Source organism: Abramis brama (genome assembly GCF_963993115.1).
Source record: "Abramis brama genome assembly, chromosome: 15".
Classification (NCBI taxonomy): Eukaryota; Metazoa; Chordata; class Actinopteri; order Cypriniformes; family Leuciscidae; genus Abramis; species Abramis brama.
Genome location: NC_139977.1, coordinates 7,076,476 through 7,104,044, shown reverse-complemented (window position 1 = coordinate 7,104,044; position 27,569 = coordinate 7,076,476). Strand labels below are relative to the sequence as shown.

The window sequence follows — 27,569 nt, the reverse complement described above, 5'->3', positions numbered from 1 at the left end:
CGTGATGTCATCGTCCAGCTCAGTTCAGTTCTTGTATAATAGTGTCAAGACAGGCAGATCAATATCATTGTTGAATATTAAATTAAATGTTAAATTTAATGTCAATAATTTAATTCATGTCTTAAATGAGTGAGGTTTTCTAGCATATTTTAACTGCTCATGGTATGATGTATTTTAGTGATGGCCAAATGGCACTTTAAACTCAGTCAGATCTATAAAAATTAATATTCATATTTACAAGTTATTATATACATAATTATATACATTATATACATAATCATGATGATACATTAAACTCCCTGTAATTCTCTCCTTGATAGCACAAAATTTAATTTATATAAACTTTTCATCCACAGTTATTGCCTTTCTTTCTTAATGTCATTACTATCAAACTTTTTAATTGCATAGGTATAAGGTATATTCATCCAGGATCAGTGGCAGCATTTCAGTCTGTTGTATTTTTATGCAGACACTCATCCCATCATTGTGGCTCTCTGACATCTTTATGCTGATCTGAATTTCCTCTCGGCTCTGCAGATTTTCAAAGACATGCCAGTGTCTGGAGGAGGGCAGGGCAACACCCAGCTCAACCTGCCCAGGCGGAGAAGTGCAGACAGCAAGGCCCCGTCCTGCAGTGAGAGACCCCTCACACTTTTCCCCACACCCACATTCTCAGAGAAAGACAAAGGTACGTGCTTTCTTTAAAATATAAAAAAATTATAGTTCTTTAGAACTAAAAATAATGCTAGAATGCATGACTCTGTACATGACCTTCATGACTCTGTAGCCAGTTCTATTCCATCCCGGTCAACACGCCTCCATATGGGTCAGCCTTGCTAGAGGGCAAGCTGTCAGTAGATCGTATTTCGAATTGAACACGCTCCACCATTCGAATATTAAAATTCGAATTTCGAATATTATTTCAAAAACATTAAAACCCAACAACGACACTGCATCAACAACGACATCATTGCATATCATGCACCACTGATAAGGCTGCCTGTCTAACTGAACTTGTGCCTTTTAAATTTAAATATAATTCAAATATTAGTAATATTTAAGTATGAAATTCAGAGGATCTTTCAGATTCTGAGCTGGATAAAGATACTTCCCAGGCCTCAGATCCAGCACTCCTTGATCCATCAGATAGAGCTGTGATTTCTAGGGCAGCAGAGCAAGCTCAAGTGCCGGTTTTGGCAGTACCAACGACATCTGTTTTTGTTAGAGGCTCCCATCGTCAGAAATCCGAAGGGCCGAAGAGCTACAGTCTTCCTGGAAGACACCACTAGCGCTAACGCCTTACCCAAAACACAGTTAGTTAATGTGTCGTGGCCGGATAGCTGTGGCCTTGCCGCAGTGCCTCTGGTGGGACCTACATTTGGTACGTTGGCTGGAGCAACAGCAGGAACAGATAGAGACAAAATCATCCAGACAAGCGCAGCAGGGCTGTGAATGTTCAGCTGTGTAAAGCTTATCAGGCATCAGCTTTAGCGACAAGGCTTTCTGGCACAAGTTTCCAGTCCATGGCTTCAGTGGTCCAAGCACGCCGCCAGGTTTGGTTATCAGAAGCAAATGTTTCTGACAAGGATTGTGCAACAGTGGTGGCTGCCCCAGTTGTACCAGGGGAGGTTTTTGGCCCATCATCAGGAGCAGCCCTGGAACAGGCACGGAAAGCAAGGGAGTTAACTTATGCAGTGCGACAGATGGGGCAAATGGGACTGTTTTTGGCAACAGGAGGCTGGGGTCGTTCAACCTCATATGTCCAAGACTGGGGAGGTTCACAGCGTACTTTGACCCAGAGTTCCTTGGCAAACCCGAGGAAGGGCAGTCACCACTCTTTTTGCCAGCAGCAGCCAACAAAGCAGCTAGAAATGCAACTGTTAGGATCCCTGGGTACTCAATACCCTAAGATCAGGATACAGGCTCCAGTTCAGAACCAAGCCACCAGATTACCAGGGTATTGTTCCAGCAGTCTAAAATGGAAGACAAGGGGGACTGGTTCACTACAGTGGAATTCTGTGATACATTTTTTCACATTCCCATCCACAGAGATCACAGAAAGTACCTCTGTTTTTTCTTTCAAGACAGCTCGTAAGAACTTCGCTTTTGAACTGTCTCTGGCTCCTCGAATTTTTACCAAGTACATGGATGCAGCACTCATTCCTCTCAGGGAATTGGCAGGGAATTTACATCATAAATTACTTGGACAATTGGCTGATATGTGCCTAAACCAAACAAGCGAGGAACGACACAAAAGACTAGGCTTGATGTTGAACAAATAGAAGAGCTGGCTTACTCCATGCAGAATAGTATCACATCTGGGCTTAGCTCTGGACTCAATGATCATGAGAGCCTGTCTTGGCAGCTGCACCCAGAGATTGTGCAAGTCATTTGGGCTCGATTCGTAAGGGCTCAGGTGGATCTCTTTGCATCTCAGGAGACTACTAACTGTCCCCTACAGTACTCAATGGTGGGACAGAAGGGGACACTGGGGGCAAATGCCCTAGCACACAAGTGGCATCGGGGCCTTCTATATACTTCCCCCCCTTTAACTCTTCTATCAGTAGTATTGGCCAAGATTCAAGACTCACAAGCCAGAGTCCTGCTCACATGCCAGAGTCCTGTATCCTGTGGTTATGGCCTCACCACATTTCTCTTCTGACTTTATTCGGTATGCTGTTTACCCATATGGTGGCATGTTGACCAGGATGAAACAGAATGGGGGTTACATAGGTAACAGAGGTTCTATGAATAAAGTCAAACTGTCACCCACTCTGGGACTATGTGGTGCCAGTCGCCAAAATAAGAGAATGTGCTGGTGCTGTTTAAGTCTATTTAGTTTCATTGTGTTTGGTTTTGTTTTCATTCTGTTCCCAGTTCTGTTCGTTAGTTAGTTTCCATAGTGACTGATTATTTTCACCAGAGTTGTGTTTAGTTTTCTTTTTAACTGTGTATTTAAGCCCTTAGTTTCCTCAATTCTTTCTCCGTTACCATTTAAGTTTGTGTGGTAATGTTATAGAATTCCTATATTCTCCTGCATGTTTCCAAATAAAGACTTAGTTATTGGATTTTCTGCATCGTGCAATAATTTCAGCCACCAATACGTGACACTGGCGGTTATTGCACCTGAATTTGTTGATTGCATTATTTATGATTGCGCGCAGGTGGAGCGAGTTTAATTTGATGTACAATCTCCTGACAGCTCGCCCTCTAGTGTGGCTTACAAATATGGTGACGTTGACCTTATTCGAAGAAATTTGGTTTGAAAATCACGTTTGTTGTACAAATAAGACTTTTGTTTTTTGAGGGAATTTTTCTGAGACCACTTTGATATATCTTAAAAAGGATATCTAGAGATTTTGGATGTTTGGGGGTTAGGTAGAGTCAACTTCCTCTTATATATATATATATATATATATATATATATATATATATAGATATAGATATAGATATAAATAGATATATATTTCACATCAAATATTGTTTATACACTCATGGTTAAAAGTTTACATACACCTTGCAGAATCTGCAAAATGTTAATTATTTGAACAAAATAAGAGGGATCATACAAAATGCATGTTATTTATTTAGTACTGTCCTGAATAAGATATTTTACATAAAAGATGTTTACATATAGTCCACAAGACAAAATAAAAGTTGAATTTATAAAAACGACCCCGTTCAAAAGTTTACATTCACTTGATTATTAATACTGTGTGTCGTTACCTGTATGATCCTTGATTTGTTTGTCCTGGGCTGTGTTTCCAAAAAGCATCGGAAGCCTAAGATGCTCGTAGAGACCATTGGTGGCAATTGTTCTACGATCAACTTATGCTTATGATTCTTTTGGGAAACGCAGCCTGAGCAGTTAAACTGCCCAATGTTTTTTTAGAAAAATACATCTTTTGCATATTTGACCCTTTCCAGCTGTGATTGTATGATTTTGAGATCCATCTTTTCACACTTAGGACAACTGAGGGACTCCTATGCAACTATTACAAAAGGTGAAAACATTCCATGAGGCTCCAGAAGGAAACACAATGCATTTAGAACTAGGGAGTGTGAACTTTTTGAATTTGAAGATCAAGGTAAATTGTACTTATTTTGTCTACTGGGAAACATGTAAGTATCTTCTGTAGCTTCTGAAGGGCAGCACTAAATGAAAAAAAATAAAAAAAAAATATATATATATATCTTTAAACAAAACAAGGAAAATGAACACATCTTTATCCTGTTCCTGTTTAAAAACGTTTTCACCCCCTTGCTTTTAATGCATTGTTTCTCCTTCTGGAGCATCAGTGCAAAAGATTTTGGAAAACCAAAGAATTTGGGGGACCTGGAGGATTTTTCTGAAGGACAAACAAGGGACTCAACCGTCACAAAACAAATACATTACAGCATTTAACAATTGTTAATATTAGTTAATAAACGGTTAATGTTAGTTCACAGTGCATTAACTAATGTTAACAGATAAAATGCTTTAGTAAATGTTGAGATTAACATTAACTAAGATGAATAAATGCTGTAGAATTATTGTTCATGTTAACTAGTGTAGTTAGCGAATGTTAACAAATGAAACCTTAATTGTAAAAAGGAAATCCCAAAGATTGTTTTGCAGTCTCCCAGTAGGCTGTTTACATGCAAACGGTTTTACTTTGCTAAGCTCTGTGCATCAGGTCAGCTGGAGAAGGAAATTCAGTTTGAGGTCTATAAATTGTTGTGCTATAAATGACAATGGAATCAATTATTGAAATAGTTTCGGGTTTCAAGTTGGCACACCTACAGAATGACCAGACACCAGCCTGTTCGCAATTACTAAAAAATGCTGCCAACCCCTTCTGGGCATGTGACGAATTAACGAATTAACACCAATATTAGATTCCATTTAGTTTAGTCACTGGAAGTGTAACTTGAATTGCTTATTGAAATACAAACCACATAAAAAATGCAAACCACTAGATCCCGCCTGGCCATGTTTTAGCCACATGCTGGAGTAATTATATTAGCATACCTTTAACTCTTCATTAGGATAACAACATTTTTGCTTTTCCATCAGCAGTGGAGAAGAGGAACAGTGTGGTTGTAAACTCCAGTGCAGACTCAGTAAATTGCAACAGCACACACAACTGGACTCGACTCAACAGCCTGCCCACCGGAGACGGAGATCATGATGGGCTTCAACTGGCCAAACCGAGTCAGCCTAATTCACTGTAAGTGTACAGTACATGCTTTAAAGCAAAAGTGTGTTAAATACTGTCTTTGTTTATTTGAGCATCCCAGCCAGCCCAACACAACAATACTGGCCGAACCAATGCCATGATTTTGTTCAACCAACAGCAGGTAGGGGGAGTGTTCAAGAAACTTATTTAAAAACCATCGTTTTAAATCATCAAACCAAGCAGCTTTTTGTTGGCCAGTGCTTGTGACCAACTTGAAAATCTGTGTGTGGAACTTTTTTGCCCTCACGCAAAACTCCAGATCATGCAGATTCCTATTGGAATGACTGGATTTTGATAAACTAATTCATAATTGGTTTTCAGATGGTTTTGCCAGTGTAGACTAAAAGAATATGCAATTTCTCCACACACAAACACTTTATTCCAATATCAAGGGCAATAATTGACAATAATGATTTGTGTCATAATATTGCAGTCCTACCTTGTAATGAGTTTTTTTATTTTATTTTTTTTATTATAAATATTTATATACTTTATGTAGGATATTTAAAATGTAAAATCTCATAACATTATGCAATTGCTGTGAAAATACATTTATGCCACCTTTGAGCAGCATTGAACAGTCTATGTAAAGAAACATGCCATGACAGATGAGGCTTCTGTGCCATTTTGGCAATGCAAAGGCAAAATAGCTTTTGTTGAAGGCATTTGTTGAATTTTGTTGTTAACAGACTATACTATTCTGATGGATTGAATTAATTTACTAAATTGTAATATTTTACATAAAAACACAGAGGCATAAGGTAATTATAAGGTAATTGTATAAAAAAAAAAAATATATATATATATATATATATATATATATATATTTTTATATAATAATAACTTTACAAAATTAAAAAAGTCCCAGAAAATGACTTTTATAGGGCAAATATTGACCCTTAGGCCCTGTGTCCACCAAAGCGTTTTTTCACGGCTGGCTTATTTCTCCAATTGTTTTTAATGGGAGTGCCGCGTTTTTAAAATGCCAGGAGGGTAACGAGGCGCTGAGTGTCTATTTCACGCTGAAACACTATACATTTTTTACCGGTCACCAAGAGTTGAAGAATGTTCAACTTTAAGTAAACCGCAGCACTCATCACTGTCACTTATTATCCAGCCGTCCAATCACAGTGGAGGAGGGGCAACAAGCATAATAACAGAAAAAAATAATTTAAAACAAGAGCCAGAGCAAATACATTACATTGTATCGACATTTTTATATAGAAACAACACAGAAACAAACTATCTGTGAAATGAGATACTAGTAACACTATGGATATTCTGTATCATAGCAAGCAAAGCATCTCAACTGAAAAAAATCCTGCTGCACTACCAAAACGCTCTCAAGCGCCCACAGCTAGGCGTTTTCAGCAGACCGCCTTGCGTTTTCAGTTGGCTAAATGTGCTTTGGTGGACACGTGGCCTTAATGCAAAAGTTAATTTCTGACCCTGGTACCTTTAGTCAGGGTTTCTTGCACCAAAAAGTTTTCAGAATCTAGTTTTACTTGACCATTTTCTCTCTGACCTGTACTGCACCTTTAAGACTTCTTTATGTAAATGACACAACTTCTTCCCATATGCAATGAGGTGCAGCAAAAATGTTGAAGTTCAAAGCATAATTGAGATGTATTTTCCGCAAGTAGATTTGCCGCAAGATGCAGGGCGGACTTGAACCTTTGTTGAACACACTAGCACTGTAGCTCATGTCTAAAGCGTATGTGTTAACTGCTTTGCTGTTGGTTCAATGTTAGAGCATATCTACAAAATAGATAAAACATAATAGATCTTTTACTTCCAAAGTAAAAAAAAAAAAAAAAAAAAATCCTGAATCCTGTTTTCCATGATACATCCCCTTCAAAGCAAACATATACCCTCTCACATGGGCTGTAGTAATGATTTTCCCTGTAACCTTTCCAATCTCGTACAGCCCTTTTCCACTGTGTGCACTTTGTAAGGCACACTGTTTGAAGTATGCATCTCACCGTCTCTGGTTGGCCATGGGTCGGTAATGGATTTTTGAACCACTATCTTGGGCCCATTCTGATAGCTCTTTGCTGTGCACAGCTATGGCATGAGATGAGAGGAGTTTTTTTAATGCTGCTCCTCTGCAGCATAAGCACATACGGAGCAGAAATACAAAAAGTCCCCATGTTCTCAAGATTTTGATCTCAGTGAAACACACTTATTGCTTTGCTTTTTTTGGCAACCAATTAGAAATATGAATGCAAGCAATTTTCGCAAAAATTGTACTCTGCTGACTGTGCAGTTTAGTCAGTCTAAACTTTTTGAAAAAGTCTGTATGTTGTTAGTGGTGTTTGATAAGGCAAGCATTTCTACATGCGTTGTACATACGTTGGATTACAGTTTGGTGTGTATCTTATAATGCACTGTTTGTGCTATAGATATGAATGATATCAAGCCAAGTCACCTTTATTCATATAGCACTTTATACAAAACAGATTGTTTCAAAGCAGCTTCACAGTGATAACAGGAAAATGATGATGATATCGGCTGTTGTTCAGCTGAAGTCAGTTCAGTGTTGATTCGGTTCAATTGTAAAGATCATCAATTATTAAAGCAGTTCTGCAAAAATCTAATGTCGTTTTCCAGCTCAGTTCAATTCTCACACAACAGCGTCAGTACAGTCAGATCAATAATATTATTTACTATTAAGTGTCCCCTACTAAGCAAGCCAGAGGCGACAGTGGCAAGGAACCCAAACTCCATCGGGTGACAATGGAGGAAAAAAAGCCTAGGAAGAAACCAGGCTCAGTCAGGGGATCAGTTATGATGTGAATATGATTCAGGCTGCATCACAAGTCAGAATTCAGATCAGGATCGGTAGCATTCAAATATTCATCCAAGTTCTTTAGCTTCAAAATCGATTTCTCAAATTCATGTGCCTTGTTGGGGAAAGGTTTGTCATTGCTTACTTGTGATTGTTATTATTATTATTATTATTTATTTTTGTTTTGTTTTTTGCCTGGTGGATATACTGTAAGACAGGTAAAGAAATCCCCTAGAATAACATTGAAGGAGGGTTTCAATCCATAACTAGAGACCAGAATATCATATGACCAGAAACTCGTATTTTGAGTCTTGAGAACAGTGTTCAAATAGATGGTATAAGGTTCTCTTATCAAAGTACTGAAATGGGTGTTCCACAAGGGTCAGTATTGGGACCGCTTCTTTTTACATTATATATTATGCATTAGATCATATATTATGTATTATAGATTAGATGTGGCATTAATATATTATTATAACACCAATAACAAAAAAACAAACAAAAAAAAAACAAAAAAACTAGTTATAACCTTAGGGGCAAAAATGTATACAATGTTCAATGTCAATGAATTAATTAATCAGACCGAATTCAATGATTGGACGAACATATGTACATGTTTTAATATTTAGACCACTTTTATTATGTTTTATTATTTTATTATGTTTATGTGAAGAGAGTTTCCAGAATAACAGCAAGTGTTTATAAAAAAATGCCTACCCTAACATTAAATTATTATTTGTTGTTGTTGTTGTTGTTTTCACATATATTGTATTAATGTGTTTTGAATTTGGTTGTTGGCTGTTATATTTCTTAATTTCTGCAAATCATCTATTATCTAGAACCATATAGAGGGTATTGTCCCTGTCATATAAACAATAAAAATAAAATGAATTAAATAGAGACATCATAGAGCAACCACCCAGAACATCTTAGCAATCACTACAGTAGCAATGCCCTAGAAACCACTCAGAACACCCTAGCAACATCATAACAATACATTAGCAAATACAAGAACATAATAACAGCGCCCTTGCTGCCATCATCTGTTTTAACTGTTTGAATTAGTATGTGGAATAGAACAATGATTTATCTCTATGTTTGCTATGAAGTAGACAGCATCTTACATTTAGGAGATCTTTACTGTTTGCAGATAGTTTTTAGTTTTAGCTTTTGTTTCAGGGTCAAAAGGGTAGATTGTTTTATTAGACTGAACAACGTTTTGATACAATCTGTGATTCATTTCATTACCTTACATTGGCCAATCTTTGCTTGCTTTGAGGTTTTTATTATGTGAACGGAAATTATGGAACCCAGCACAGCCCTCAGATTCTCTCAATTTCCTGCCAACATATTTACTGTTGAGAGAGGCATGACTGCCAAGGTCTTGCTTTTAACCGGTGTTCCCCAAGATTCTGTCCTCGACCCTTTCCCAATCTCCCACTCCCAGTAAGAGATCACACTCTTTCACGTCATAAACAATTGTTTTATTCCTGTGAAATATACTCACACAGATACCAAGATTAGTGTGAAAAAGCTAACATCCAGTGATTCTGTCCCTTCAGACATTTTCATTGAATACTGCCATATAAATATTTCCCTCATACACAAAGTCATCTTCCTCGGGGTGGAATGGTTTGGTGTCGTAGATCACGCATGAAAACAGGAATATATAAAAAATTGACTCATGAAACACACATTGCAATCGAATGATTCTCATACGAATCACGATTCTATCTACTGCAATTCGCAGAAGATTGCCAGTCATATGTGTAAAGATTGCAGTTAGCTTTAACATTTATTTTATAATGTTGGGTTGACTAAAATGGAGGGGGGAAAACAATACATTTCAAGGTTTACAATTTATTCAGTGGGATTTTTTTTCTTCTAGACCTATTAAACTGTCTACCACAGTCAAATAAGAAAAGTAACACAAAACAGTAACCTACTCAGACAGCAACATAGTGTCGGCCCAGATCTGGCCCAAATCTGGAACGCGTTGAATCCACATGTAGATGTGGCCCGGATCTGGGCCGACACTATATTGCTGTCTGGGTATGCATATATCGAATCAAAATTTGATTCAAAATCGAGATGCCATGTCTGCTTATTTTAAAGCAACTTCCAAATCTGCCACGTTTAACAGAGCAAGCTCGAAACTCTAGTATTTCCCAGTACCAAAGCGCTGCACAAGCCAAAAACATGCACAAGAACATGCATAATTAGAAGTAAACAGAGAACTGAGTATCAAATGTGAATGCATAATTAATAAGCGTGTATAATTTAGATTTTATTGATCTAATGTGTGAATTCTGGGTATTCGGTATTAGCAAGTGCTAATGCTTTTTTTTCTTAGTGATATTCACTATGACTCAGTTTGACAGGAAAATAATAAAGCCAGTTGCAACAAGTGAGTGATAGCATTGTATCTCCCTCACTGATAAGAAGTTTCATTATGAGATCAGTTATGTGGATAGCAGGAACATTTTGTCCGTAGAGGCATCTGAGGTGGTGCTTTTTCAAACAAGTGTGTAAGACAGAAAAAAGACACCAAAGACATGTTACAAAATATTAGATCAAATAGTGTGTATTAAAAAAATAAATCTATTCAGCAACACTAACAATAACGTTTCAGGGGGAGGCAGCAACTCTCCTGACTCCCTTGAGCTCACTGTGTTCTCACTGAGCTCCTGAAGCATGGCCTGAATGTGAGAAGAGTAACTGCAAAATGTAGGTAAAAAAAAGTTATGTGATTGAATGCTGATTACCCTGTCAATGATGTAGTGCCTGTCTATCATCGCTGCAGCCGGTACACAAATTGGCCTAAATGAGTCAAACTGGTTGAAATGTACAGACTAATGTCATGACGATTCATAACTTTTTTTTGGGATAATGGGTGGCTTATTCATATGAATTCGTAGAATCTCATTCATACGTTTCCGCCCCAGTGACATATAACTGTTTCCAGTAAGATCGAGTTGTTACTGCAGATTTGTTGACAGATGACCTAAAAACAAGGTGACTAATAAACATAATGGCCAAACAACGATAGTAACAAAATCTACACAAAATATGCTTTTTACAAATGTATTGCTGTTGTAATAAAAAAATGCTGATGAGACTTTGAAGTAACCTGTTTGTAATAAATAGTATATTAATATGAACACTATAGTAAATAGTACACTGTATGAAATTTAAACACTTTGAATTCTCATTTTCAGAAGTATTAATAGGATAGATAGTTTAGATAGTTGTTCCCATTGTTTTTATAACTCAACAGTTTTAGAGGAACAGATTGAAGGTTAACTAATTTAACCAATTTTAGATTATTAGATTAAAATGCCAAAATAAAATAAAAATATTACTTACTGCTGTGCAATGCAGAGACATTGAGCAAAATAGGATGATGACAGTATGACATTAAATATTTTCATGGATTTAGGAGGAAAAGTCCTGCTTTTGTAACATGGAAATCTGTTTGTTTTGTAGTCATTGAAGGTTAATCCAGATAAGCGTCCATGATAGCATGAGATTAATAGTCACAGCACTGCTGTGTGGTTTAGGTATTTCCTACGTTGTATGGAGAAACCAACCCCACAAGGATAGTAATACCTAGTGATGGGGACGAGACCGCCTATGCCGAGTCCGAGTCAAGACCGAGTCTTTGAAGGGTCGAGTCCGAGTCGAGACCGAGTCCGAGTCCGTTGGTTTTCAAATTCAGTCGAGTCCGAGTCAAGACCGAGTCTTTGAGGAAGCGAGTCCGAGTCAAGACCGAGTCTTTGAAGGGTCGAGTCCGAGTCAAGACCGAGTCTTTGAGGAAGCGAGTCCGAGTCAAGACCGAGTCTTTGAGGAAGCAAGTCCGAGTCGAGACCGAGACCATAAAAACATGTCAGTTTTCATATTCATGATTTAATATCACCCCAGTTAATAATCAACAGTTAGGCCTACAGACTAAGCTAGATTGGGAATTGTTTAGAGGAGCAGTCTTAACGTCTTAATATGGACTATGCTTTAACTATCATTAAAAAAATCCTTACCACATGCATCATCTTCTGCCTATTTTTCTAAACTGCTTCAACAGTGATGCTCGGTCATCAACATGTTAAGCCCACCCTGACTTTTTTAATCATAGTTAGGACATGCAGAGCAAATTAAAATTTTCTAGTGGTATGTATTCTAGTGGACTAGTGATGGGGACGAGACCGCCTATGCCGAGTCCGAGTCAAGACCGAGTCTTTGAAGGGTCGAGTCCGAGAAAGCAGAAATCGGTCTTGAGACCGGACTCGAGTACTACATCATACCAGAAATCATTTATCTTGTGTGGATATTTTTCATCCATATGATGAAAACAAATTATTATTATTATTATTATGAAAATGCAGAAGGTTTACTGTAGTGGGTTTAGAGCAGTGGTTCCCAAACTTTTTAGAGTGGAGTACCCTCTGAGGCATTTCCCATCCTTCTGCGTACCCCTTCTCTTTCACTTAGACTGCAGATTTCCATTAAGAGACAATATTTGCCCCCTTAAATTGATTTTCAGGTGCATTTTTTACCTATATAAAGGCAACGTTTTTGTAACCCTATTAAATGTATGTTGTGTTTTATGTCAAATTCTTAAAATTCCATTAATTTAATTGATGTAATAAAATAAAAAAATAAACAAAATCAATAATTTCAATCTAATTAAATCAGTATCAACAAAAGCCATCTTTGCACTGCAGTGGCATAAGCTGCATCTAGATGTATTTCCACACTGTTTAATGCTGCTCAGAGGTGGCATCAATGCAGTTACAATGGCATAAATAATGTTATGAGATATTTTAAATAAAAAATGCTAAATAGAGAAATATGAAACAAAGTGATAAATACTTTTAAATATTAAACTAAAACCGCCAGTAGGTGTTAGTCTTTGTCTTAAGTCTTAATGAGTGCGTAATTGAATCATTCATTCAGTAATGAAGCAAGTGGCTGTATTTATGAATGGGTCATTGAATCATTGTCTCTGCTAATTTGTTCAAAGTTGCAGATTTTTTCACTAATGTAACACCGCTGTGTGTTGCTTGGGACAGTTCTATTTTGGCTTTTATTGGAACTTCATTTCACATATCGTTATTTCATTGCCAAATAGACCAAACAATATTTCTGTCATGACAACTCTCTCTCTAAGTGATATGGTGATGCTTGGTAATGGATATGACAATTGGCGGAATAGATCTGCTACGCTGCTGCTGCTGCAGAGCAAGTACGGGACTTGCTACTGCCAATACATACACAGACGTGCTGCTGTGAGCGAGTAAAACATGCTGCTGCTGTACAATATAGCGTACATGAATTACACATAGCAGATCTATACAGGTGGAGCTGGGGAAGGTGGGGTGTTTCTGAAAGTACACTGCATTGTTAAGGCAAATGCTACCCATGTATTTGAAGGTTAAGCACGCAAGCTCATTGGCAGTTCTATATTTGTTCTTTATGCTAGTAAGAGCTGAAACCCCACTTTTACAGATACATAGTCAAGAATGGTAGTAATGTAGGGTGATTTCCTAAGGCAGCACACTCTGCATTAGGAGTTGCACAGAGTCGCTGGCCTATAGGGGGCGCAACAGGATAAGAAATCGTTTAAGTTTTTGAAGTTCCAACAGTTGGAATGACAAATAACTACATACTCTGCATTCCACAATATATGTTTGATTATATCTTGATGCTCAAAGGTTCAGCTCAAGGTTCAGGCCTATTTGTTCGTTAATGACGTCATTAGTGACTAGTTGACGTCGAGTCGACTTTAAAAGTCATTAAAAGACATACGTTTATTTTTATTTTATTTTTTTAATCTGAAGTTGTTCAACCCCTACTCTGCATGCAACCTATCATATGCACTCTTCTTTTGTTGATGCAGTCTGTTTTGACCACAAAAGATGAGGTAATTTGATTGGATGTCATGTATTTGAACTTTTACGGCACTACCATTCTCCTGTTTTTACACGAGGCGGAATTTTGCCAGTTAGAAATACATGCTCTGTTTTAATGTTATTTTAAGGTGGGGTAGAATTAAATGTACGGCAAAACTCAGCATTTTGTTTGCACACCCCCTCTATCACCTCACAAACACACAAGGGGTACACATACCCTAGTTTGTGAACCACTGGGTTAGGGGATATTATATACATTTTGTACAGTATAAAAATCATTATGTTTTTGGTAAGTCCCCATAACATAAGAGATGTGTGTGCGCTCGTGATCGGTGGTAAAGGCCTATATATCAGCTGTGAGGATCAGCGGTCCAAAGCCACAAGATTGAGATGAATGCTGTCATCTATATATAGACATATATATTAATTGTGGCTGTGTGCTGATATACTCATCTCAAAGGCCCCAGAGCACCCGGCAGGCTGTAAATCAATGGTGGCCTGAGAGTGATGAACTACTTGAGAAAAGGTGTTATCAGTTGAATTACGTTGGCCGAGGAAGCCAATGTCACATTCTAGAAAATGAAAGTGGCACCTTGAATGCAAAGGCCAAGTGTATGCAATTATCTACAACAGTGGTGTCAAACTCAGCTCCTGGAGGGCCACAGTCCTGCAGAGTTTAGTTCTAACTCTGCTCCAACACACATATCTGTGTTTTTTAAATAAGCCTGAAGGACTTGAAAGACTTGAGAAATTCGAAAATTCCGGGCCGTCTGGTTGAGGAACGACCACATGCAGGATTCGTATTTAAAAAGTCTTACTCTAGCGCCCAGATGCGTTCTCAGGTACCAAAATTTGGCACTGACTGATTTAATTTGAATCGGTACTCTGTAGTACCGACGTAATTCGGTCGGTGGACATCTGACCTCTATCGGGTTTAGGACCAAATATGGAAGTGGCCCAAATCAGAATAAAAAAGTATAGATTACATGTGGTTTAATTTAAAAAAATAAAAAAATAAATCAGATTTGAGTCACATATGAGAAAAAAATTTGGTCCACTTTTGCCTGCAGTGTGAACATAGTCGAAACACATCTGGGGCCATATTCACAAAACATCTTAAGGCTAAAGTAGCTCCTAAATATGTGAAAACGTAGGGGTAGTCAAGATAACTCCTAAGTCACTAAGACCAAATCACAAACAATCCTAAAATGGCTGTTGGTGTCCGCCCAAAGACACTGTACATTATTGAGGCAACAGGCGATAGAGCCTTCTCTTAAATGCAATAAATATTTTGATTTATAGATTTTAATCTGCAATGACATAACATAAAGGTTTATTCATGTACAGGCAAAATGCATTGAATGATGGAGAATAAAACATTGCGGTCAAGTTGAAAATAGTTCTGGCTCGTGGACCTTTCCCGATCCCGTCCTCCCCCTTTCTCTCTCCCACTTCACTTCCTGTCTACTCACTGTCCTGTCATAATAAAAAGGCAAAAACGGCAAGAATAAATCTTTGAAAATAAATAAGTATATCAATTAAAAAGAAAATAAAGTCCAATTACCTGTGGCAGTCGTTTCACGAGTTCACACTTATACTTACATTGAATAGAGTAAAAGAGTAAAATAGGCACATTTGGCGTGCTGTCCGACGGGATCAGGCTCCGAGCTCGGGATTTAGCCCAAACCCAGAGTACTCCCCCATTTCCTCGGCTGGGAATAGGAACCAGACGAGAGTGAGGAGTTGGGGTGGCAGAGGGATGCAGAAAACTGTCGAGATAACTAGGTGAATCAGCTGTGTGTATATGCCTCTTATAATATAGCGTCTGGCAGTGGGCCAAACACACTGTCATGTTGAGCAGATTTGTTGGATCATTCTCAGTAGAGAGATGATTAGATTTACCATGATTTACATTTTTATTACTTTATAACATCCGGCGATGTCACCAGTTTCGCATGGTATTTACAGATCAATGTTCCAACGATAGGTATGTGTCATTAACAGTACATTTCATGTCAATATGTAGAAGTAGTTTCTGAGATAATGACCAATTTCCTCTTTGGCAACTTCATTAGCAAGGATGCATTAAATTGATCAAAAGTGACAGTAAAGACATTTACAGTGTTCCAAAATATGTATTTCTTTTTCAAATAAACGCTGTTGTTTTGAACTGTCATGTGACTCTGAAGACTGGAGTAATGGTGCGGATTAGCTTTGATCACTAGAATACTTTTTTTTTTTTTATAAATAAATAAACAAAACCTAAAACTCTTTCACAATATTACGTGTAAAACACTCTATTGACCAATGAGCACTGGAACTTTCCATCGTTTAAACAGGGAATACAGAATGGTAGGGACTAAATGTGACAGCATAATGTATTTTCACTGAGTGAGAGTCCATTAACACTGCTAATGTATGGACATTTAGATTATTAAAGTTAACTCGCCACTTGAGGTCACACTGTTCCCATGACAACCCCACTATCTACTGTGAGTAGACGCTCATTAGTTTAGTGATGAGTGCGATGGATGCTAGGCTACAAATTCCACATTGTCCAATACGCAGCTTTATTTGCTCCCGTGCAAATAAAAAACTGATTATGATGATATCCACTAACTTATGTATCACTTGAGATTGTATTTTACTGTGGATTGTTTTGGACACGTGAACATAGATGTGCTTGAATTAGGAACAGAGGATTCATTCTGCAGCAACAATGTATCAACTACTTACTAGCAACCACCCATGATAGCTTAACATCATTGTCTGATGTGTTTGATTAGAAGTCAAACTTTATATTAGGTGTCTTTAACTACTATGTAATGTAATGTTAGGTACAATTTACTTCTTGTGTTCATGATGCTGCTATTGAGATGGGCTTCGGGTAAGGTCAGGGACAGGTTTGGTGGTATGGTTAGGTTTAAGGGTGGGTTAAAGGAAGGGTCAACAGTGGAATTATGGATAATTAAATAAATTACAGCTGTAATTACATTTTTTAAAGATAAGTACAATGCATAGAACATGTATGCACACAATATGTGCATTGTATCAAATGTTTAATTGAAATGTTATTACGTTGTAGTTAAAGTGGGACTATATGTCCATAAATGTTTACAAAATGTTTGCTTCTGTCGTGCCGAATGTTTCCGACGTGTAAGAACAGTCCATACAGCCTGTTTCCCTCTGCTCAAAGGTGAATTGTGTGGTTTTTGTGCCACTAATGTCACCAAACGGAACTGGAAAAATAATGAATGTTTTAGGTCATGCAGGTTTCTCATCTTACATTGGTTGGACAAACAGATAGTTCCGTCCCAAACTCATGCTATTGGTTGAGCCACTGTTGGAGGTCAGAATGGCTCCTCAATATTTAGGAAGGCCCGAGGCCAGTGGGAGAGAGTTTCAGGCCAGTTGATGGAACTGCTATATCTTACAGTTTTTGATCATGCACATTACACTTAAACTACTTTTGTTTTGATTGTTATTAAACTTGTCAGCTATGCAACATGATCTAACTGAATAACAAACTGTATATGAGATTTTGTCAAAGCTTGAAGAATGATTTGAGATCATGTAGTAGCAGTAAGAATGGGTTAAAATTACAAACCAATCACTATTGTTTTGACATGTATGCCATTATCATGTTTTTTCCTGCAATTGTTGGACATTTTTTATTTTAAATAAAATATAGATTTCTAATACAGAATGAAAACTGTATAAAATAAATATTTTTAAATAATGTAAAAAAAAATATTGTAAATAATAAATATACAGATTATACTTTTAAAGTAAAAAAAATAATAGCAATAATAATAATAATATGTGAAAATGTTGGCAGAGCAAGTAGAACTCTTTTTTTAGCCCTTTTGCTATAGCACACACACAAAAAAAAAAATAATAATAAAAAAATAATATATATATATATATCCTTTTTGCATATTTATATTCATGCAAATTAAGCTAAGATAGCAAAAATTATTTTAACATTTTTTTTCTGTAATTTACAGTCAAAATCCGAAGGTTCGCAGCAGTACAAGGTAAGTTGATCAAATTTTGGCAGCCAGCATTGAAGTATTTTTTGACAATTTTGAGAGAGAGAGAGAGAGAGACAGAGAGAGAGAGAGAGAGAGAGAGAGACCCCACTCATTATGCTACATTAACAAATTATCACTAATGTTTTTCCTCAGCATGTTTTACTCAGGAACAGTTCCACTAAATATGAAAATTCAGTCATCATTTACTCACCAAACCAGCATCTGTATGACTTTCTTTGTTCAGTAGAAAACAAATTAAGATATTTTGGCAAATATTTATGCTGCTACAGTATATTTGTATGGAATAAAAAAAACATACAGTAACAAAGGGCTGTTCTTTCTGGTGCTTCAGTGTGTGCATTTGTTGCACAAAGATAAAACATCTTTTGTGTTCACACATTGGAAAGACATGTTGTGTAAATGATGACAAAATTGTCTCTTTTTTTGCTGAATTGTTACAGTAAGCATCAAACTCTCAAGCATGTTTTACTGTGTTAATGTCTATTTCTTCATGCCAACTTCCTCTTAAAGTCTCTTGTGAAAGTTCTAAGCATCTGCTATACAGCTGTAACATAAACATTGGTGCTGGGATGCGTGTGTGTGTTTGTCACAGCCCAGCTTCACCCAGTCCCACTTCACCGCGCTCCCCCTCGTGGCCGATGTTCTCTGCCCCCTCCAGCCCCCAGCTGGCCTCCAGCCCCTCCAGCGAATCCTCCCCCCTCAGGTGTGTGTCCTGCTCTGGCTTGCTTAGACCACTATCTATAGCGGTTTTCTAATTGTCAGTGTTAAGCTTCAGCTTTGCAAATTCACACCTTTCCCCTCAAGTCTGAGCGTATACACAAACTCCACTAATATTAGTTTTTAGTGCTATATTTTATTTTTTATTTAGAAAAAGACAGAATCAAATTTTAAAAACCATTTATCGGTTATTAGCCCATATTTTCATATAGGGGCATCCCTATTATATAATGTTGCACAGAATGATTACTGCATTTTTGTCCTAATGTATTTACTGTACATAAATGACTACACCTCCTCTGAAAGTTAATAAAGTCAGCAATTTCTTTTCTATTCTTTATGTAGAATACATATTAGGGTTCCTTGGAGGATTTCCAAAGCACGTGTGAAAATATAGTTAAAGAAACAGAAACTCAAAAAGAATGGACTTGTGACAAAGTCCCTGAAGCAATCATGCCTTCCCCTCAAGCTTTAATTTTTTTGATGAGTGATTTTTTTGCTAAGAAAAGAGCTGGAGAAATGCCAGCAAGTGTCTCAGAGCCGACAAGAGCTGTGAGAAGAGTGATGCAATGTGCAGAAGTGAAATGCATTGTTTCCCTTTAGCGGGAACTCAGTGCTGCGTAAGAATGTTGATGCTATGGGAAGCTTCTGCTACTTCAGCCAGAAGTACGTTCTGTGGTTTCTTCCGGTGTTGGCTATATCAGAGTAGTCTATATCCCGAAGAGAAAAAAAAACAAAAAAGGAGAAGTGGCCAACTCCAGGGTTAAGTGTGCCCATTTTTTCTCATGGCCCTCGGGAGACCGGTCTGCCAACCACCCCACTTCGGGTGTCCTGGGGCGCAGCGGTCTCCAGCGAGCTTCTCGCCCAGTCTTTGCCCAGGTATGTTATGAAACTGGGGTGATCGCTCCCTCTGGGGAGGGTATTGGGAAAGTATTTTCGGTCGTTCTGTACCGGTTTCATAGGTACCCGGCATATTACCAGAGGTCAGTCTCGAGAGGCTAATACCCTTAGTAGACTATCCGGCAGCATGGAGACATCTGCCAAATGTCTTATTGGGTTATGCAAATTGTAGAAAAGGGTACAGAATTCAGTTTGATTTTCATCCACCACGCTTAAATGGAGTACTGTGGCCAGCTCTGAGCAGACTGTTAGAACACTCTCTTTTTTGGGCGAAAGAAGCCATAGAGTGTGTTCCCTTTTCCCGAAAGAGACAGGTCCTCTACAGCCAGTACTTCATAGTTCTGAAGAAGGATGGGGATCTGCGTCATCTGAACCGTACTCTGCGGAAACTTATTGTCTCTCAAATCAAGCCCAATGACTGGTTTGTGACAATAGATTTTTAGGACGCTTCCTCATTTCCATCCTTCCTTAACACAGGAAGTTCCTCAGGTTCACTTTCAGGGGCAAAACTTATCAATAACGGGTACTTCTGTTTGCCTAGCCTTGTCACCTCACACCTTCACAAAGATGCAGCATGGATGTAGCTCTGGCTGTGTTGCGACTCCAGGGCATTTGTGTACTCAGTTACATCGACGACTGGCTGATCCAAGCACAGTTCAAGGAAATGGAGATTCGGCATTGAGATATTGTCCTCACTCACATGAGGTGTTTGGAGTTAAGACTGAACTCCAAGAAGAGTGCGCTTTCTCCACTACAGAGAACCACTTTTCTAGGGGTGAATTGGGACTTAACTACTATGCAGGCACATCTGTCTCCTGCTCTCATCGAGTCAATACTTACAGCCGTAGGCAAAATCAGGCTAGGCCAAGTTGTTAACGACAGACACTTCCCTCATGGGCTGGTTTGCGGTCCTAGATGACCGCTCAATTCAGGGTCTGTGGAGAGGTCTTCATCTTTGATGAAACATAAATAGATTGGAGATGATGACTGTATTTCTATACTTCCCAGATCTCAGAGGCTACCATGTCCTTGTCCATTCAAACAACATCAGTAGTCCCATACACAAATCACCAGGAAGGTCTGCGTTTGCACACTCTCTATGCAGATTGCCGCAACAGATCCTCCTCTGGGCCCAGGGCAAGCTGATCTCGGTGATGGCAGTTTACATCCCATGGCACCTAAATCAAGGACTCCACCCATAAAAAGGTTCAGCCAGGCAGAAATGGACTTGTTCTCATCAGAAGAAATGGCACACCGTCTCCCCTGGTTCTCCCTCATGCGAATCCAGCTCTGTTGGGGTTGGATGCCATGTTTCAGACTTGGCTGAGGCTATATCTGTACTCATTTCCCCCAATCGATCTGCTCCCGGGAGTTCTAGAGTGGTTTTGCAGGACGGGGTTCGTCTGTTAATAGTAGCCCCATTCTGGCCGTCCCAAGTTTGGTTCTTGGACCTGATGTCTCTCCTGGACGGCTCTCCATGGGAGATTCCCTTCAGGAGGGATCTTCTGTCTCAAGTAGGAGGCAATATTTATCACCACAGTCTGGAAATATGGAATCTGTGGGTTTGGCCCCTGAGGGGGATCAACTCTTGGAACTCTGGTCTCTCAAACGAGGTTGTGGAGACCATCCTTAAAGGGTTAGTTCACCCAAAAATGAAAATTCTGTCAGTAATTACTCACCCTCATGTTGTTCCAACCCCGTAAGACCTTCGTTCATCTTCGGAACATAAATTAAGATATTTTTGATTAAATCTGAGCGCTGTCTCACTCCTCCATAGGCTTCTAGGTGAGCTATTAAAGAGATCGTTAATATAGTCCAAGTGACTACAGTGGCTCAATCTTAAGTTTATCAAGCGACGAGAATACTTTCTGTGCGCAAAAACAAACAAAAATAACGACTTTATTCCACTATTCATTTCCTTTTCTCTGGGCCTCGAGTTAGTTTAGTGCAGCGCATCTGTGTTGCACGTCACACGCATCACACACATGACAAGCGTCGGCCAATAGTGAGCCTACGTGGTGACGTGCAACACAGACGCGCTGCACTAAAACACTACATAAACTAACTCGAGGCCCAGAGAGAAGGAAATGAATAGTCGAATAAAGTCGTTATTTTTGTTTGTTTTTGCGCACAGAAAGTATTCTCGTCGCTTGATATACTTAAGATTGAGCCACTGTAGTCACTTGGACTATATTAACGATCTCTTTAATAACTTTTCTGGGCCAGCAAGTTTCGGTCACCTAGAAGCCTATGGAGGAGTGATCCAGCTGTCAGATTTCATCAAAAATATCTTAATTTGTGTTCCGAAGATGAAACGAAGGTCTTACGGGGTTGGAACAACATGAGGGTGAGTAATTACTGACAGAATTTTCATTTTTGGGTGAACTAACCCTTTAACTCTAGAGCTCCCTCCAGGAGGAAATTGTATGCATTTAAATGGTGACGCTTCACTTTATGGTGCAGAGAGCATCATTTGGACACAGTCAACTGCCCGGTTAGTTCAGTGCTGGAGTTTCTTCAGGATTGCATTTCTGCTGGGTTAACACCCTTCACATTGAAGGTGTACGTGGCGGCCATTGCTGTTTACCACACCTGTCGGAGTTGAGTCTTTGAAGAGACAAATTAGTGTCTCATTTCCTACATGGTACTGTACGGCTGAGGCCTGCATGTTATGCAAGAGTTCCGGCCTGGGACTTGGCCGTAGTACTATGGCACCCTCTGAGACTTTAGAGTAAGCGGCAGAGAAATTTGTGACTCTTAAGATGGCATTCTTTCTTGCAATTACCTTGTTTAAAGGAGTAGGAGATCTGCAGACCCTGTCTGTTGCCTCCTCCTGCTTAAGGCCCCGATATACTCAAGGCAAAGTTTTTTTTCGTTCTTCATTTTTAGGTAAAATTAAGGTTGAAATACGTGAGCAGCAATATACAGTTAGCGAACATCTGACACTGCCCACACTGCTGAGAGCGATGGTTAGATGAATATGTAAATATGTGTTGTGCTCTTTCCTCTCTGTAACATATTAAATACATAACAAAATTGAGAAAAAACATCAAGCATTTTTTTTTAATAACGCATAAGAAAATAATCTGATCATAGAAATGTGGATATGTTTGCACAAGCTCTGCAATTCAGCACTCTAGTGAAGTCACGCCACGTTTATATATATAGTACTTTATAAAATAGATTGCTTAAAATCCAGTAGCTTTAGCGTATTAAACATAAAAAAATCAGTGTCAGTGTCTTGTTTTATCAGAAGTACAACTTCATTTTCTACAATAAAGCAGCTCCTCCAGTGTGTTCATGTTTTGACTCACGGACGTCTGATCGCAACAGACTTGTGAGGAGAAATAAATGAACTGGAAAAGATTATCCCAAATTTACTAAAAAGTTTTGAACACCTCAAACTGATGATTGTGGTGTCAGTCTCCACAGGGAAGTTCAGTGATAGTAAAGTTCTTATATAGGGATGAATGTGGGGGAGTTGTGCCTAATCAATAGTGTCATGAATTCACACACCATTGTGTGATGTAATTCAAAATCTAGAACCTAACCCTAACCTAACCTGTAGTTCAAAATGCAACTCTCTCCTTATTCCTTGCATTGGTGGGCACTTTTTCAACATGACAGTGACTCAATACATACTCCCAAGGTGAAAATCCTAGTAGTGAAGTGAAGTGAAGGCCAAGTAAGGTAATCCGTACTCAGAATTTGTCTTCTGCATCAAACATCAGGGTACTCCTTCACGAGTTCAACAATAGATGTGACAATTATTTGTCATAAACTTGTACACTCAATGCCAAGAAGGGTCAGAGGAGTATACTTAGTTATGGAGGACATACTAGAATATTACACAATTGTTGAATTTAATCAAGGGTGTACTTATTTTTGTAACCCTTAATTTATGCACAATCCTCCTTTTCTTATTTTACAGATATTATTATTGTTTTTTTTCTATTAATTAAGTATTGTACCTGTCAAAAGTTTGGAAACATTAAAATCTTTTTTTATATTTTTGAAGGAAGTCTCTTCTGCTCACCAAGTCTGTATTTATTTAATCAAAAATACAGTGAAAACAGTAATATTCTGAAATATTATTACAATTTAATAACGACAGATGCTGGCGACACCATGACTTTAGTGCTATTAGACTAGAGCTAAGCTTTTGACTTTGTAGATCATAGGGTTCTTTCATCTCGGCTGGAACGTTAGATTAGGATCTCAGGTACGGTACTCAAATGGTTCCAGTCTTTCTTATCTAACAGAAGTTTTTACTCATTCATCCCCTGCGACTCACCTCAATTGTGGGGTACCCCAGGGATCGATTCTGGCACCCCTACTATTCTCATTGTACATGCTACCCCTAGGATCAATTATGAGTAGATTTGGTGTGTCGTACCACTGTTATGTGGATGACACCCTACTCTGCATACCTATAAAACATAAAGATAACTCTGCATATAAGAGATTACAAGACTTGTAGTCTTCATGAACCTCCGACGTTAAAAACTTAGGATTTTATCTCGACAGCAGTCTTAAATTGAACAAACAAATCAATGCCACAAGTCAGCGTCAGTTTTTACCACATACGGCGGTTAGCCAAAGTCAAACCATTTTTAAACAGGGATAGCTTTGAAACCGTTATTCACTTACGCTTTTATTTCAACAGGACTCAACTACTGTAACTCATTATATGTCGGGTTACCTCTCTTTTCCATCTTTCGTCTCCAAATGGTCTAAAACGAGATCACATCACCCCAATCCTACATTATCTGCATTGGTTACCATTCCGATACAGAACTGATGTTATTATTCGTTTATAAATCTCTCAGCAAACCAAGCCCCCAAATAATTGTCACTCATAACCCATTCAGATCACTTAGATCAAGAGATGAACATCTCTTGTCTGTTCCACAATTTCGCTTACAACGCAGGGGAGATCGAGCTTTCGCAGTGGTCAGCCCTAAGCTGTGGAACAATATATGAGAACAGCTTCCACATTAGCTGAATTTAAATCCATGCTAAAAATTCCTCTTTTCTCTTGTGCTTTTAATTACCGTAACCTTTAGTTTGTTTATAATTACAATACAATTATTACAATAATAATAAATGTTTCTTCAGCAGCAAAGCAGCATATTACAATGATTTCTGAAGGATCATGTGACACTGAAGACTGGAGTAATTAAGCTGAAAATTCTGTTTTGCCATCAGAATAATAAATTATATTTTAAAATATATTTTATTATTTTAATTTCGAACAATGTTTCGCAGTATTTGTAATAAATAATATTAATGTTTTTACTGTATTTTTAATTAAATAAATGCAGCCGTGGTGAGCATAAGAGACTTCTTTCAAAAATATATATAAAAAAAGTTTCTAAACTTTTTACAATTGCTGTATATGTTTAATAAATTTCAATGTTGTCATCTCTCCATGAGTTGTAATAGTGATCAAGAAAAATTTAAATATCTTTACGTTCCGAGGGGTGTATTCTTTTATGAGTCCTGTACATGGCATCCCAAGGTACTTCAAAGATTAAAATGGCCCTTTAAAACATGTAAAATAATAATAATAATAATAATATAACATTGCCATGTCAACATTATGAACAACCCATAATAATATCATGGTACTTTATTTTTTAAAACACATTTTCTATCTATCTATCTATCTTGAAGTCTGCAAACGTAATAATGCCTTTGAATTGTCTTGATGTATTTTTCTGAGCAGATACTGATATCATGCATTTAATTCAATTGAAATGTTGAATTCATTAACAGCCCTAACAAATGTTCTTTTCTTTTCCAGTACTCCGCTCCGAAAAGCACGTGCACTATACGCCTGCAAGGCTGAACATGACTCTGAGCTGTCCTTTATCGCAGGGACCATATTCGACAATGGTACGTCTCCATTTTTAAACCTCAGTATCTGTACTATATTTGGTTAGTTAGGAAGGTTTGAGCCTTGAGCGTTGGCGTTGGAGCAGCAAATCGATATATCTGCTTTGTTCCACCTCCTGCCCCTCAACAGGTATCAGAGATCGGACCTTCCACGGTTTGACATTTGACACCGTGGAGCAGTAGATTAGATTAGTGTTTAATGAAACCTCAGGCGTGCTCTACTGCAAGATTCAATAGAGGCTTCAAATTCTCCAGATGATTTTTTTGGGGGATAGAGTCAACTTCTATTAGAACTCAGGGATGAGTCGACGGTATTTTTGGTGGTAATCAACATTAAGCAACAGATGCCGCACATAGAGCTTAACTTGAATCTGGAACACTTATTCCTTTGGCACTGTGGAAATAAGAGGATAACTAGAGGATAAAGTTGTCTTCTTTTTGCATCTTTGTCTCATAGTTCATCGGTCAAGAGAACCAGGCTGGCTGGAGGGCACCTTGGATGGGAAGACGGGGTTAATTCCGGAGAACTACGTGGAGTTCGTTTAGACGCTTTTGGTTGGAGTCTTTGGCGAGGCTAAAGAATTGGACTTCGACAGAAAAGCATGCCTGAGCGTGTCTGTCCAATGTTATGGGTTTTTGGCAACTGTGGCATTTCACTAGCGCATCATCGTCCCACATATCCCACAGTGCACTGCAGCCGTTTAAAAAAGGGAACGGGGAAGAAAAAAATAAACCCTGGGACCAAATTGTTGCTGCCGCTTCGGCCACAATCAAGAAACTCTTCCTTAGATTTTCAAACAAGGCTTATCATGAATTATTGTTGAATTATATGTTTTTTTTTTATATATATATATAAATATGTGAGCACTTCCTGGTTCTCCATGATGTAATATGTGTGCTGTTTCTATGCAGTCTGGGGCTTTTTGAATGTGTTTTGTGTCTTTCAGGTCCTCGTAACTGTTTTGTTTAGAACTACTAAGAGATATCTGTTAATCAGTGGGGGGAAACTATTGCACTCTTTTGTATATCAGGAAGCAATTAAAAAAATAAATAATTGAATTTCATTTTTTCTCCTTTCTTAGCATGTAAGTGGAAAAGCGTAAATTATTTCTTAATGTGAATTAACGTCATGTAAACCACTCTTATTTAAGCATTATCTCTGATGAGATTTGTGTTCTTTTGGAGTGTATTAACAATGTAAATAAGTGACAATTGATAAGGTATAATTTTTTTTTGTAAAATGTGAATGATATATATTTTTATTGTAGCACACTAACTTAATTTTTTTGATAGCCCAATTGATCTTTTTACATAAAAAAAAAAAAAAAAAAAAAAATCGTGTACAATTTTATGAGCCTTAATATTCTTTAGAATATTGAATAAATAAAAATATGGTTCAGTTGTTTTGATTTTTTTTCTGTTCAATAAATCTTCATTTAAATACAAATTGATGTCGATTTTTATTTAATTTTTTATTCTATTTTTGTTAGAAATTGCTTGGTTTAATCGGAATACAATTGGTTCAAAAGAAATATTGTACAGGTCTTTTTTGTTGTTGTTTTTTAACGACAATCGGTTTCTGAAGTTTGCGGACCAGACGTAGGATTGAGAAGAAAATAAACCAGCATGTCCAAGTGTAGATTTGTGTCAAAATACAATGGGGAAAAATAGCAAATTAGCACATTGATTTCACAGTATAAAACACACAGACCTCCTCTGAACACATTTTATCCAACATTTAATCAAATATGTGTAATGATCGACATTGACTACAGGAGAGGTGTAATACAGAAATCATACAAAACAATTTTTCAAACAAACAGACATTGGATTACTTTTACATATAACTGAAATGCAAAAAACAAAAAAAAAAGACTTTAATGAAAGCCATATACCAGTGAAATATGATTTGCCCTTAATCTTTAAAGATAGTATTTGCATGAATTTTTTTTTTTACAAAATATACTATGTCAAGCCAGTATTAGGGTAGTGCAAATTCTCAGGCTCTGATACATTACTTTTACACACAGCTTTATTTATATATATATATATGTATTTTTTACTAGTTAATTTTACAGCATTATGT

At 37.8% G+C, this 27,569-nt stretch overlaps 1 protein-coding gene across 11 annotated transcripts in view; it reads left to right on the top strand.

The window, feature by feature from the left end:
• The window catches only part of LOC311097905 (rho GTPase-activating protein 26-like), a 103,729-nt gene extending 77,182 nt beyond the window's left edge, over nucleotides 1-26,547 (top strand). The window contains exons 19-25 of one of the 11 annotated variants that reach the window (XM_084137894.1): nucleotides 538-688; nucleotides 3,969-4,004; nucleotides 5,060-5,210; nucleotides 17,921-17,950; nucleotides 18,561-18,671; nucleotides 25,392-25,483; nucleotides 25,941-26,547. In XM_084137894.1, coding sequence (XP_083994020.1) covers nucleotides 538-688; nucleotides 3,969-4,004; nucleotides 5,060-5,210; nucleotides 17,921-17,950; nucleotides 18,561-18,671; nucleotides 25,392-25,483; nucleotides 25,941-26,029 — 660 coding nt within the window. In that variant the 3' untranslated portion in view covers nucleotides 26,030-26,547. Of the gene's footprint in view, nucleotides 1-537; nucleotides 689-3,968; nucleotides 4,005-5,056; nucleotides 5,211-17,920; nucleotides 17,951-18,560; nucleotides 18,672-25,391; nucleotides 25,484-25,940 lie in introns of all 11 variants that reach the window. The other 10 variants (XM_084137891.1, XM_084137896.1, XM_084137895.1 and 7 more) reach the window with 10 other exon arrangements.
• Nucleotides 26,548-27,569: the final 1,022 nt, after the last annotated feature.